This window comes from Medicago sativa, chromosome 8 (genome assembly GCF_051527215.1).
Source record: "Medicago sativa cultivar Bolivia chromosome 8, Bolivia_mono, whole genome shotgun sequence".
Classification (NCBI taxonomy): Eukaryota; Viridiplantae; Streptophyta; class Magnoliopsida; order Fabales; family Fabaceae; genus Medicago; species Medicago sativa.
In genome coordinates, this window is record NC_140756.1 from 83,988,329 (window position 1) to 84,001,138 (window position 12,810).

At 33.0% G+C, this 12,810-nt stretch overlaps 2 protein-coding genes and 1 pseudogene across 3 annotated transcripts; all 3 read right to left on the minus strand.

Annotated features, from left to right (window-relative positions):
• Positions 1-3,216: 3,216 nt before the first annotated feature.
• On the minus strand, positions 3,217-5,011 carry LOC146902404 (class V chitinase CHIT5b). Its single transcript, XM_085737437.1, has 2 exons — positions 3,814-5,011; positions 3,217-3,535 (listed from the first exon to the last, which is right to left on the minus strand). The coding sequence occupies exons 1-2, from the start codon at positions 4,937-4,939 to the stop codon at positions 3,510-3,512; spliced, it is 1,152 nt and encodes a 383-aa protein (XP_085593563.1). The 5' UTR covers positions 4,940-5,011; the 3' UTR covers positions 3,217-3,509.
• Positions 5,012-6,492: 1,481 nt separating this feature from the next.
• On the minus strand, positions 6,493-9,759 carry LOC146902405 (G-type lectin S-receptor-like serine/threonine-protein kinase SRK). Of its 2 annotated transcripts, XM_085735220.1 has the most exons (5): positions 9,600-9,759; positions 7,692-7,902; positions 7,357-7,594; positions 7,131-7,281; positions 6,493-7,030 (listed from the first exon to the last, which is right to left on the minus strand). In XM_085735220.1, the coding sequence occupies exons 3-5, from the start codon at positions 7,443-7,445 to the stop codon at positions 6,722-6,724; spliced, it is 549 nt and encodes a 182-aa protein (XP_085591346.1). In that variant the 5' UTR covers positions 7,446-7,594; positions 7,692-7,902; positions 9,600-9,759; the 3' UTR covers positions 6,493-6,721. The 2 variants fall into 2 exon arrangements, with proteins under 2 accessions (XP_085591346.1, XP_085591347.1); XM_085735221.1 differs by lacking the exon at positions 9,600-9,759 and having other exon boundaries at positions 7,692-7,920.
• A 648-nt stretch (positions 9,760-10,407) lies between these two features.
• LOC146902406 (class V chitinase-like) lies at positions 10,408-11,228 on the minus strand (annotated as a pseudogene).
• Positions 11,229-12,810: the final 1,582 nt, after the last annotated feature.

A 12,810-nucleotide genomic window follows, 5' to 3' on the forward strand; every position in this document is an offset into this window, starting at 1 on the left:
AAATATTCCCCAATTGCAACTAATTTTGTTTGAGAATTTTTTGAACACACAAAATGAGTTATTTCCTTTTAACTGAAATAAGACCCAAAGATGAAATACCTCAATAAGAAAAGAAAAAGCTTGGTAATGATCATTTATTTTTCAATTTAATTTGAACTCCAATCATTTAGGTAAAGAAAAAATGTTAGTGTCTGGTTATCAAACCCGGAACTATCCATCCTTCGACTGTTCGACATTAATCATACTTAAGCATCGTTGAGTTTGGAATATTATCTAATCTAACTAAATCTTTTATTTATTCTATCTATCTCTATTTTACGTGGCCACCAAACTTGTCAAAGAGTATGTGAGGATGTAAACAGTAAATATAATCGTGAGCACACAGCCGTCCATGGCCCTTTGGATTAGTTTTTTATTCGATTATTACAATTCGGTTTAGGAATTCTCTTTTCGTTTAAACAAACAACAAATTGTTTAGCTCACCAACAAAAAAAAAACAAACAAACAACACTTGACCAAAAAAAAAAACAACTAATTACAAGCGTTTGTTTTCCTGTACGGAATGAAATACAATTAGCTCAAAATCTTCTAATGATTGATTAATCCATTAATATTAATAATACTCCTTCATCCTAAAATATGAGTTTCTTTAACAAATCATTTGTCCAAATTTATAAGACCGAAAATATATATATTTTTTATCATAATTTCTATTTAATTCACATATTTTTTTTTTGTGAATGAACAATAGATATGACAATGTACCAACACAAACTCCTTTTTTTAGGAGAAAACCTTTGTGAATAAATTTAAGGATTGAGTAAAACGATACAACTTGTAGACAATTTTAATAATTTAACTATATTAATAAAAAAAATTGGCTTCCTTCAGATAAAAAAACTCGTTATTAATGAGATGAAACTGTGTCGAATCGTGGCAACTTGGTATTAACTTAATTATGGCTAAGAAGGACGGTAGACAATAGCTTTGTTCGGCTGTGTGTGAACTGTGGTCTGTGAACAATTGTTATAGGAGGAATTTTGATCTTGACTTAAAATGATTTGTTTTGCCTTTTTAAATATTATTTTGGGAACTGCCTTGTTAAATATTAGATGTTACTTTAGGTTGTCTCCTACTCCTAGCATATGGGGTATAAATTAGTACTTTAGGACGTCCTTCCTTACATTCAAGAAGGTGGAACTAATTTAAAATTAGCTTTTCTAAATATTGCAAGTCGTACAAACCAGCAAGTTTACTAATTAGACATACTTGGTACCGATACATGCATGTACGGTAGCAAGTGGATCCATCCATCCATATTAAAGTTGTGCCATAAAAAAAATTATTTTAAAGAATTCTGATATTTTGATACCTATACGTATACCTTCTCCCACACCTCTACTAGTTTTCATAATTCCTCACCCTTTTTTTCCTATTCCTTTGATTCCCTATATCTCTCTTCCTAATTTACCACTTGAGTTTATATCTATACTCTACTATATATAAAAAGAATAAATAAGTTTCGAGGTGACATTTTTCTCACCTATTTTATCATTCTTTTTTTTGTTAAATTTTATCATTTAATAATATTATCTAAAATATTAATTAAAAAATAAATCTCATTAAAATAGGACTATCCCATTAAAATAGGAAAAATATATCTTTAAGTGAATACATGAATTTGAGTTGGGTTTTTTCACTTCCAATTATACCTTTAAAAAAACTATAAGAATGCTATTTTGTTTGTGTTATTCAAAAAGATAAGACTTTATATTATATTTGTTATATTGTTGATGTTATTGAAAAAGATAAGCATAATTAGTTACAATATGAAAGTGCAAAATATCTAATACCAATACCTATAACTTTAATCAAAATAAAAATAATTTTTATCACAATTTCATACAAAAATATTGTTCGTAATTTATACGCATTAGCGCAATAAAAAGAGTGGACGAGACGGACACAAAATTCCCTTACGAACGCTAGTAGTAGTAGTAGTAATAATAATAATAATTTATATCTATACTATATACAAAGAGAATACATGGTTTTGGGCTAAATTTTTCACTTCCAATTATACTCTTAAACAAATTTGACTATAAAAATGTTATTTTGTTGGTGTCATTTAAAATGATAAGAATTTATATTATATTTGTTATATTGTTGGTATCATTGAAAAGATAAATATACTTTGTTACAATATAAAGTGCAAAAAATCTATTATCTATACCTATAATTTTAATCAAAATCAAAATCATTTTAATCAAAATTTCATAAAACTATAGTTTGTAATTTATACACATTATCACAATAAGAAGAGCGAACGAGATGAGCACAATGATAACACCATTTACATGTAGTAGTTTCAATTTACGTCATATCATCTCACTGCTCATAACTAATCGATAATGCAACGCAAAAAAGGAATTTGTATACACTTACAAATAAATATCGTGTTAGCTAAAATTGGTGGATAGGCGATTTAGAAAAATATCCCTCAAACGATAGCAAGTTAGGCGAGCGTTAATATAGTTGAATGAGTGTCGGTTAAATCTCTCGAGTCTTTAGAAGTATATATACGAAGGTAATGAACACATTAGACTTAGCCAAAGCTCAATGAAATTGGATAATTAAGCATTTAACTCGTGCTCCATGATTATAGCGCGCATCTAACCGAAGGGAGCGATGAGCACACGGGCACGTTATGTAGACATTTGTGCACATGTAGATTATATTAATGGATTACGCCACTAAGTGGAAGACTTCAAGCCGAACGTGGGGAGCCTTGTATCCCTCACTGGGAGAACACTTAGGCATTACCCATGTAAATAGTCAAGTGAGGTTAATCTTTGTAGGTCACATCATTTTGACCATTAGGACTAGTGTTCACCTCTAAATACTGGACTTGTACGTTTTATTTGACACACACAATCAATCAAATAAACTATTTAAATCATTTGATCTCTTTATCTTTACTTTATACATTTCTTGGTTTAGTAGCTGAAAACACCATACTTAACGCTCCTCGAAGTAATTAGAAAATCCATAGCTGAGGGATATATAAAGTTTCTTCATCATGATAATTGCTTGAAGAAAGAAAATCATGACTGAAAGTTATTAACAAATACCTCAGTTAACTTCCAAGTTCAACAACAGTTCCATAATTGTTTTTTAAAACATTAAAGAACAGACAAACAAATACGTACCAAAGTATTGCACAAGAATATAATATTTTATAAAGAAAACACGTAGGACACTACAAAGAATCATAAATTACAATCATAACTTAAAATTGAGTGAAATAGGGGAGAAAAAATCCACAGAAATGTAGAACATTCCCCCTTCATGCTTTCTTCAATGCCATCTAATTGTGCATTGTCTACTCAGTTATTTAACCATTATAACGTTGAATATATAGTTCAAACTTCCACTACATAAATGATGAAACAATTGACAACGGAACCATGCAAGTCATCACAGGTCTGAATTCACTTCTTCAGTCTTATTCAAACAAGCTTCCAGGCTTTCGAAGCTGCATTTTCTCAACAACAACAAAAAAAGACAATTTAATAATAATGAATATGCACTCATCATTGTGTAAAATTATTTTATACCACATTCAATTATAATTTATAACTCTTAAATTTGTTATATCATGTTCGTTTTTAAACAAAGACAATTATGTTCTATTGTTCATCCCTAATTGATTAGTTTTTTTAACAAGTAATTGATTAGTTCCTTCAAAAAAAAAAAGTAATTGATTAGTTATTACTCAATTAATTATATTGATGCACTAAATGTTTAATTTACCTTGAGTTGAGATTTTCCAATCAGTAGTATCCAAACCTGCAACCCAAAAGAAATAGCCACGAAGTTTAAGAGCTTGAGCAAACCCAACCTTAATAGATACCGTAAATGGATTATCGTATCCGATCCACGTACTCCCACTATAGGAATAAACGGAGGCAGTATCCACGTCATACTCCACTTTAGCACTTGTTTGTCTATTCAAATCAAACACTTGGAAATACGCCATTACACCATCAACCCCAGGACCCGGCCCAACACTCGGTGCCCCGATTCCATGCACATTCGGATCTCTGAGTTTCCATGACTTCCCATAAAGTGGCATACCCATAACTAACTTTTCCGGCTCAACCCCACTCTGGATCCATGAAAGCAACCCACTCACCACACTAACATTACTTTTCGGGTCAAATGTTCCGGATGGAGCCCCGGTTTTATTACTCCGTGGCCCACGAAGATCATAACTCATAACGTTAACCCAATCCAAATTCTCGTTAATAGAATTAACCGGATACATCCGTGGTTCACCGTAGATGGAAAAATTCACAGCGAAGTAAACTGCGGCGGTGAGAAGCAATGGTGGCCGGCCGGTGGTGGCGCCTTCGTCGGAAATTGCTTTTCGCCATTGGAAGAGCAATTCTCCGAGGTCGTTCATTTCTTTCGTGTTTTTAGGAAACTCCCAATCCAAGTCGATTCCATCGAATCCAAACGTACGAGCAACGTCGATTGTAGAGTTAATGAAGGCGGCACGTGCGGTGGGGTCGGAGGCGATGAAAGCGAATAAGGATGAATTGCTACCTGCACCTCCAATGGCAAAGAGAGTAGCTGCAGGAGGGGATTTGGTTTTGAAGGTTTTGGTGAAAGTGTTGAGGGATAAGATTTGAGAAGATGAAATTTCAAGTTTGTAGGTGATGTTGTTGGGTGTGAGGAATGAGTAGAAGATGTGAGTAAAGAGTGATGTGTCTACTATAGATGGAGGGAAAAATGGATTTTCTAACCAGTAAATACCTTTCACACGTGTGATTGATGATGATGATGGTGATGGTGTGCTTGTGGAACTTTTGGTGGCTAGGGCAAAGAGAATTAATGCTAAAGTGAGTAACTGTTTCAGGTTGAGGATGTTAGCCATGACAAAATCTATATAATGTTTTTGTTATTTGTTGTGGACTAGATTTTGTTGTTTTTGCTCTGCTAGCTATATTTAAGGAGCGTATATATAGTTAAGGTGAAGGGTGTGTTTGTTCTACTTCTACATTCTTAAATGGCGTAATCTTTTGTTATTGGTTGCTTTTGGTTCAAATTAAAAATCTCAATTCAAAGGTTTCCGCGTTGCATGGAAGAACCAGAATCGGTAATGGTTGACAATTATTTAAGAATATTTTTTACACATCAAAACTTAATACTAATAGACAACACAACTTAGAAATATAAAAGGGAAAACATATTTCAGAAATAACAAAAATAATAATTTTGCATTCTCAAAATTTCTAAAAATATTTTAACTATTCCCAGAAGTAGTAATAGTAAATAGTGTGGAAATTATTATCTTATTATAACCTTATATTTTATTAGTTAAAGTGAAAATTAAAAACATAAAGCATATATCAGAAGTGAACCGGTTCGAAAAAACCTCGTACTTCCTTTAATAGTCAGGAACACTTTTTCTTTTTTCAAGAACCTTCAAGCGGAACTCATATACACTAAATGTTGAAAAGTAAGCAATTGTTGGTTCGAACACACAACCCAACCTATCACATGTCTATACATCTACCATCTGAATTGTTAGTGAGATGAAATTGTGTTCTATCGTAAAGTTGTATAATATAATGAGCCAGTTTGGTTTGGGGTTTGTGAGAAAATAATTAACCTAAACTAGTAAAAATATTGGTTTGGTTTTTTACAGTAATTACTTATGAAATTTGAAGCAAATCAAACTAGTGAAAAACAAGTAAGTTGGTTTGGTTTGTTTCAACCGGGTTGATATTTTTAACAAACTTAAGAAAGTTATTTTCAAATATCTAAAAATTAGCAATGTTTGTTTATTCAAACATATTGGATTTTTTTTTTTATGTATATCCAAATGAATTAATTTAATTGGTTTGAATCTTTAGATTCATCTAATCATTGATTTGTTTCTTACACCTTATTGAATAGTATTAGCGCCAAGTGATATTAAAATGATTGTATATATCTTTGTTCGGCTGTGTGTGAAGTCTAACCTGTGAACAAGAGTTTGACTTGAACCTTGGTGATAAAATATGACTTCCATATTAAATATTAGATGTTAATTTAGGTTGTCTCTTAGTCTTATAAATTAGTTGTTACTTTAGGCCGTCCCTCCTTACATTAAAAAAGGTGGAACACATTTATTTAAAATTAGCCTTTCTAAATATTGCAAGTTGTACAGACCAGCAAGCAAGTTTACTAATTCTAGCTACTGCTAGTGGATTCATTAATAAATCATTTTAAAAAATTCTCATAATAATGTTTTTTTTTCTTTCAATAAGTAGAGATTCATGAATAATGTCTAGCTACACCATCATTGTGAGCAATGAGTGATAGATGTAAATGTGGCTACTCTTGCTAAAGTATAGTGACCATATTTATTTTCCGTCTAAGGAATTCATCATGAGTGTTTTCAAAATAAAGACTATACATAAAGTTCTACATTCATCTAAGACGTAACCGATCGAACTGAGAAACAATTTATTTTCAAGAGGGAAACTATGCATCATCCGTAACATTGCTTGATATAGTCCCAAAACTTCCACATCATGAATCCTTAAACAGGGTGATGAGCACATCAAATTAGCATGTACTAAACCTAAAATATTCTCTGTTTGATCTAAAAATTCTTACATGACCTAAACTAGATATCACATTAACTACTAAAATATGCTTATCGACAACATTATCTTGGTAGCATTTGAGAAATTGTAACATCATTGATTGAAGAGAATTTGAACCCAGATTTTAATGTATCCACCTTATCTTCATGTTTTTTCATCGAAAAAGCAGGCACGTTTGGAGTACCGACATATGCACTTTCATTCTTGAGCAGCGAGTCAACTTCTAACATGGATGGTCTATCTTCCGAGTTCTCTTGAACGCACAAAAGAGCTACTTGCATGCATCTCATGATTTTACAATGCGATGTTGAATCATCCAATGAAGGGTCAACAAACTCCATTCCTCTCCCTTCCATCCACAGCTCATATGCCTGAAAAATGAAATAGTCAATTGGTTATATGTTTTAACATCAAGAAAATTAGTAAAGATCTTGTGTAAGATTGCCTGAAAAATTAGTAACGATAACTTACATATTCCAAAAGGTTCATATTTTCATGTGGGCCATAATATCGTGAAGTCCTCTTTCCGCTTATGATTTGCAAGAGAAGGACTCCAAAACTATAAACATCATACTTCGGTGAGTATATGCCTTTTCCGACATACTCGGGAGGCACATACCCACTACAAAAGGCAATACGCGTGGTTAGAGTCATCCAAGGAACAACGATAACACATTATTGATTAAAATTTACTTACTATGTTCCCACGATCCTGCTTGTATTTGCTTCAAGTTCATACTTCTCAAAAAGTTTAGCCATACCAAAATCCGATATCTTTGGATTCATATCATGGTCTAACAAAACATTACTAGCTTTAATATCTCGGTGGATTATAGTAAAATTGGAGTACTCTTGGAGATAAAGAAGGCCTTGAGTAATCCCTTCAATGATATTCACACGCTTGCTCCAGTCTAGAAGAATTGATTTTCTTGGATCTGCATTAAGTTCAATTGTCAATCATTAGTAACTAAAAAATTAATTATCCTATTTTTCTGAGAAGAAAACTTAACAGGGGCAAGTAATGTTACAAACCAATTAGAAAATGATCTAAGCTTTTATTTGGGAGGTATTCATAGATCAGAAGCTTCTCATTCCTTTTTGTGCAGTAACCCAAAAGTCTAACTAAATTAACATGCTGTAGTCTTGCTGTAAGTGTGATCTCATTTTTGAACTCTTCAAGTCCTTGTTTTGAGGTTTTTGAGAGTCTTTTGACAGCTATTTCTACTCCATTACGTAATTTCCCCTGACAAACAAAATCATAACATTGTCATTAGAGAATTACTCTACTATACTCTCAACTAATTATGGCTTGGATGTAACATAATAACTTGTATACTTGATATTTATGGTCCATTAATATCTACAGTCCTTCCTTCCTCTGAGGTTAAAGTTAAAGTTGTTTACAAAGTGGAGAGATTTCAAATTTTGATAAATTTGCAAAATTGAAGAGGAAATTCTTAGAAAACAACAAGTCACTACATAACAGAAAACATGGCATAACTAACAACTCTGCATCCATTAAAGTTCAAAAAATATAGTGTTGAGAGCAAGCATATCCTCTTAGATTTGGGGTTGAGTCTAATACACTACCTCACACCGAGGACTAAAGTAACATGATGGCGGGTAACTTACAACTACAAAGCCAGTTTATAAGATGATGCATAGTATTAGATAGTACACACAAAGAGGATATTACTTGCATGTCAAGCAACTAAGATTAGAGTGTTTAGAAGTAATATAGTGAGCTTACCTCACCTTAGTTTACTATGTTCCTACACTTTTGTATAAATATAAATACTCCTTGTACCTTCATTTGCAGATAATAATAATATCACATTTTACATTCATTCTTTCTCTCTTAATAGATACCTCAAACTCCCATATTGAATGATTGTCAAGGCTATAGTTATGAAAATTTATCAATATTAAATTAATAGACGTATTTTCTTGCAAAATTCCATCTATGTAGGTCTGATTCATGCACCGATGTTAAATTAAATTAGTTTTTAATGTTAAATTTGCTGGCTTCTTCAAAAAAAAATGTTAAATTTGATGGATGTGTTAGTGTACTGGATATTACGTAGATAATATAGTTTTGGGGCTAACGAGATTAAAATATCTCAACAATGTATTTAATGCATAGAAATTCGCATCATTACTATCCTTAGGGAGGTGCGGGAGCTCGAATCATCGATCATCTTTTCCTTCATCGTGAGGTGATTACGGAGGTGTGGGGTGGATTATTTAGATGGCTGGGTTTTCATTTTTGGACTCCTCCGAATCTGTACATTCATTGGGAATGTAGGAATGATGGTTGCGAAATGAAAGGATTCGTAAGGGGTACCGGCTTATTTGGGCATGCGGCGATTTGGACAATTTGGAAGGTGAGAAACGACAGAATCTTCAACAATATACTGCTTGGGGTGGAGGAGATAGCGGAGGATATCATGGTTACGTCGTGGAGGTGGACTTTGGAACGGCTGAAATTGCCGGCATGTTTGTTCTACGAATGGAGTTGGGATCCGACGGATTGTATGTTGTGGTAGGCGTGTCTTGTTGGTATGGTGCGGGTGCTGAGGCCGGGGTATGCCTTCTTTACATTTGCTGCTGTTTGCGCTTTTCTTCGGGAAGTGTTTCGTTGTGTTTTTTGTGGTTTCCACTTTGGTAGGAGTTTTTTGGTTTGTTTGGCACTTGGATTTATAGGTTTCCGGTTATTTCGGTGCTTTTGTATTGTTATTATTTGGCCGCGAGTATTTTGGTGCCACTTGCACATACTTGACGAGAATAAATTTGTTGATTCAAAAAAAAGTTACCATAGTAATTCCTTTAAAAAAAAAAAGTTACCACCGTAATATTTCAACTTTGATAATCTTGAATTTACATTTCACAGGTTTCTATTTGCATGAAATATTTCGAAACACATGAATTTCCAAATGTTACCTTGTACACTGCACCAAATCCACCCTCTCCAACCTTATTTTCTTTTGAGAAGTAACTTGTTGCAAGTTTTATTGTGAGATAATCAAATACTATCAAATCAGAACCATTTCCATTGAGATCTTCTTCGAGTCTTGATAAATGTATCCTCAATCTCGTACATCATTCTTGTAATAGTTATCAACATTCTGCCAAACGGTGTCGAGATAATTAAAAAGTGAAAATTGTGCACATTGTCAATATCTTTATTTATTATTCAATTTTCTCGCTCTAGGGTGAAAGTTAATTATATCCTCATTACCTTTGTGGTAGTAGCAAAAAAATACCATTCCGAAGAGAAAGGTAGCGATCAAAGCATTAACTGCAACAACTATCGGCAACCTTCCGTTATGATGATGTTCATTTACTTCATGAGCTGAAGAAAATGATATGAATTAAACAATCTATTGATATAATGATATGTCCACCTATTCTTTATATCTAGGTCAAGAACATGGTATTTAACTTAAAATACTCAAATTAACATCTAAAATTTGACTAGGGATCAAGGGTAGAGAAAGGTCTTGTTTGTTCAAGAAGATACAAAAAAACATACAAATACCACAAAATGTTTGATCACGGAGTTCGGCCAATTGTACTTACCTCTCCGACTAATGTGGCTGCAGTATTTTTCTAGTAATCAAGCTTAGGGTGTACGAGTATAGGCGGTATTTTAATACTACGGTCCAATTTAAAAGATTACAATGAACCTTACTTGTAACTATGATTCATAACCAAAATATCTTTAGCATTTCGAATCGATCCAACCGTGTCAAATTTTCAGGTCAAATATTTTGAATCGAAAAACTATCCAAAGAGGGTAGAAAAAATTTACTGCCTTTGAAAGGATCCAATTGTCATCATTCCCAACTTGGTACACATTGTAACCAAGTAATCCATTTCTTTGCATAAGATACCTTTTGTTTAATAGCTTCCACATCATCAAAATTAACCCAAGTAGATGCGACGGTGAAATAATTCACCACAAAAGTATCATTATAACATGAAACTACTCCATCGCCATGGCTTCTAATGTAACTTTTTATCAACTTATAAGCCATTGAACCATCCATTGTAATAGCGGGACTAGAAGTTGGTGTACCAACACCACCTTCACCTTGTTTCACAAGTGTCCATGCATATCCATGATAAGGCAAACCAATTACAAGTCCGTTAGAAGAAAATCCTCTTTTTCTCCACTCTTTGATACTGAATCGGTATTTTCCCAGCCAGATGAACCGTATAAAGGTGCATGAAAACGTGTGACACCGTCCCTTGTAGGAAGATAGTAATCATATGCAGCAAAATGAACCCAATCAAAATTCTTCGCATTGATTCAAAAGGATAAGTAAGGGAATGCTGAAGCTTTAAGATAATAACCTATCATCACCAACACTAATTCTGATCTTTTAGTGTTTCTAGCCTCGAAGTTATCGCAACACGCCACTCTTTCAAAAGGGTTGCGAAATTGACAAGATCTTTGCCCCTGCTTTGGTAAGACTCCACAAAGGTCTATGCCTTGAAACCCATATTTTCTTGCTTTGTTTGGATGGAAGAATCAATGAATGATTTTCTATGAGAAGATTGGTTTATCAATGAGTTAAAAAGCGAAGAATTTAATTATGCAGTGTAGATTGATAGAAGAGATGTAACAGATGGGTTTTGAAGCTTTACTTCGTAATTGAAGGAGTCGAATTTAGAATACTCGAGTCATGTATAAAAATGTTGTAGTTTGTGGAATTTATGAAAGCAAAACCACATAAGAGGTGTGTGAAAAGAATGGATTTTATGTCCGAAGCCGAAATGTCATAAGCTGGAAAAATAATAACCGGCTTTTACCCGGGAAGTTGTTGTGTCGATTTTGAGTAAGATTTGAGAAAGAGGAAGACAAGGATGATAGCAAAATGTTTTGAAAACATTGTATTGTACTACTTGTTTAAGGATAGGATGAGTTCTATTGTTTCAAGACTCCTTATTAACCAACCCCTGTGGTGTGAGACAAATGTATATATGTATGTATGTATTATTACGTGTTTGCCAAAACCAAACAAAGACTCTCTTTCTACGTTGAGAAGGGAAGGAGTAGTTATTTAGTCATCAATTGGACAATTTGACCTAGTACTTAGGAAAAAAAAATTTTTGAAGCAAGGTACTTAGGAAAATTGTTTATATTTTTACTATAATTAATTATTATATTTTTATTTATGCTTAAAATTGTTATTATTAATTACGTATCGTTTAACTCAATTATTTTTATGACGATAAAGGGTTAATATTTATTAGTTTCTAATAATTTTGCAAAAATGTAATTAATGAATTATAATTTATAAAATTATTATTACGATATTTATTTAAATTTATGCTTAGAGTTACACGTAATACTCTTTTGACGAAAAAGTTACACATAATTTTTTAATTTTTTTTTATGAGTTATACGTAATTTTGACATAGAAAAGATGGAAGAACATAAAATAAAAAAGGGAGTAATATTATCAAACCCTTATAATTGTACCATTTGTTGTGTTACGTAAATAACATGCATGCACTTGATCAAAAGAGATTTTGGAAATCATGAAGAGAATTAGGAATTTTGACATTGTCCTCATCGAAGTGAACATTCTTTTCGTAATGTTTGGCTCTTCTTCAAATGATTTGTCTTCCTCAAATTTTCCTTTGTCTCCTCTTCATTAGAGTCTTCCTCTTCTTTTCCTTCTTCGAGAGGTTTCATTCAATTCTTCCTCTTCTTTATCGGGAGATTTTCTCGCTACTTTAATGCGAAGTTCTTATACTATTCTAGCAATAGTTTCCTCAATGTGTTCTTGTTTGGGAGCATCAAAAGCATCTCAATCCGAGTTTTGAGGAGTTTCCACTTCAATGAATCGATCAAGATCTTTCTCAAATTGATCTTCAACGAGTGGAATGCTTAGAGGCTTATTATGATGATAAGCGGTCATCTCTTCAAGTTGATTCTCAACTTGATCGGTGGTCTCTTCTCGAGTCTAATCTTCTTTCTTTTCTTCGGTGCGAGTTTCAATATGAGCATCGAGCATTTCACCAAGGTTTCTTTTCCTTGTGAGCTTCCTTCTTGATGGAAGGAGTTTGAACATTTTTCTCTTTCCTGTTTGATTTGTTCTCTTTCTCTCGTTGCCACGGCATATCAAGTGTGGTGGACTCA

Bases quoted from the DNA above. Each gene is read 5' to 3' on its own strand.
- LOC146902404 (XM_085737437.1), bottom strand. From the start codon at position 4,939: ATGGCTAACATCCTCAACCTGAAACAGTTACTCACTTTAGCATTAATT. The intron at 3,536-3,813 runs GTAAATTAAACA...GAGAAAATGCAG, and splicing joins TTGGAAAATCTCAACTCAAG to CTTCGAAAGCCTGGAAGCTT.
- LOC146902405 (XM_085735220.1), bottom strand. From the start codon at position 7,445: ATGAATCCAAAGATATCGGATTTTGGTATGGCTAAACTTTTTGAGAAG. The intron at 7,282-7,356 runs GTAAGTAAATTT...TGCCTTTTGTAG, and splicing joins AGCAGGATCGTGGGAACATA to TGGGTATGTGCCTCCCGAGT. The intron at 7,031-7,130 runs GTAAGTTATCGT...TTCATTTTTCAG, and splicing joins ATATGAACCTTTTGGAATAT to GCATATGAGCTGTGGATGGA.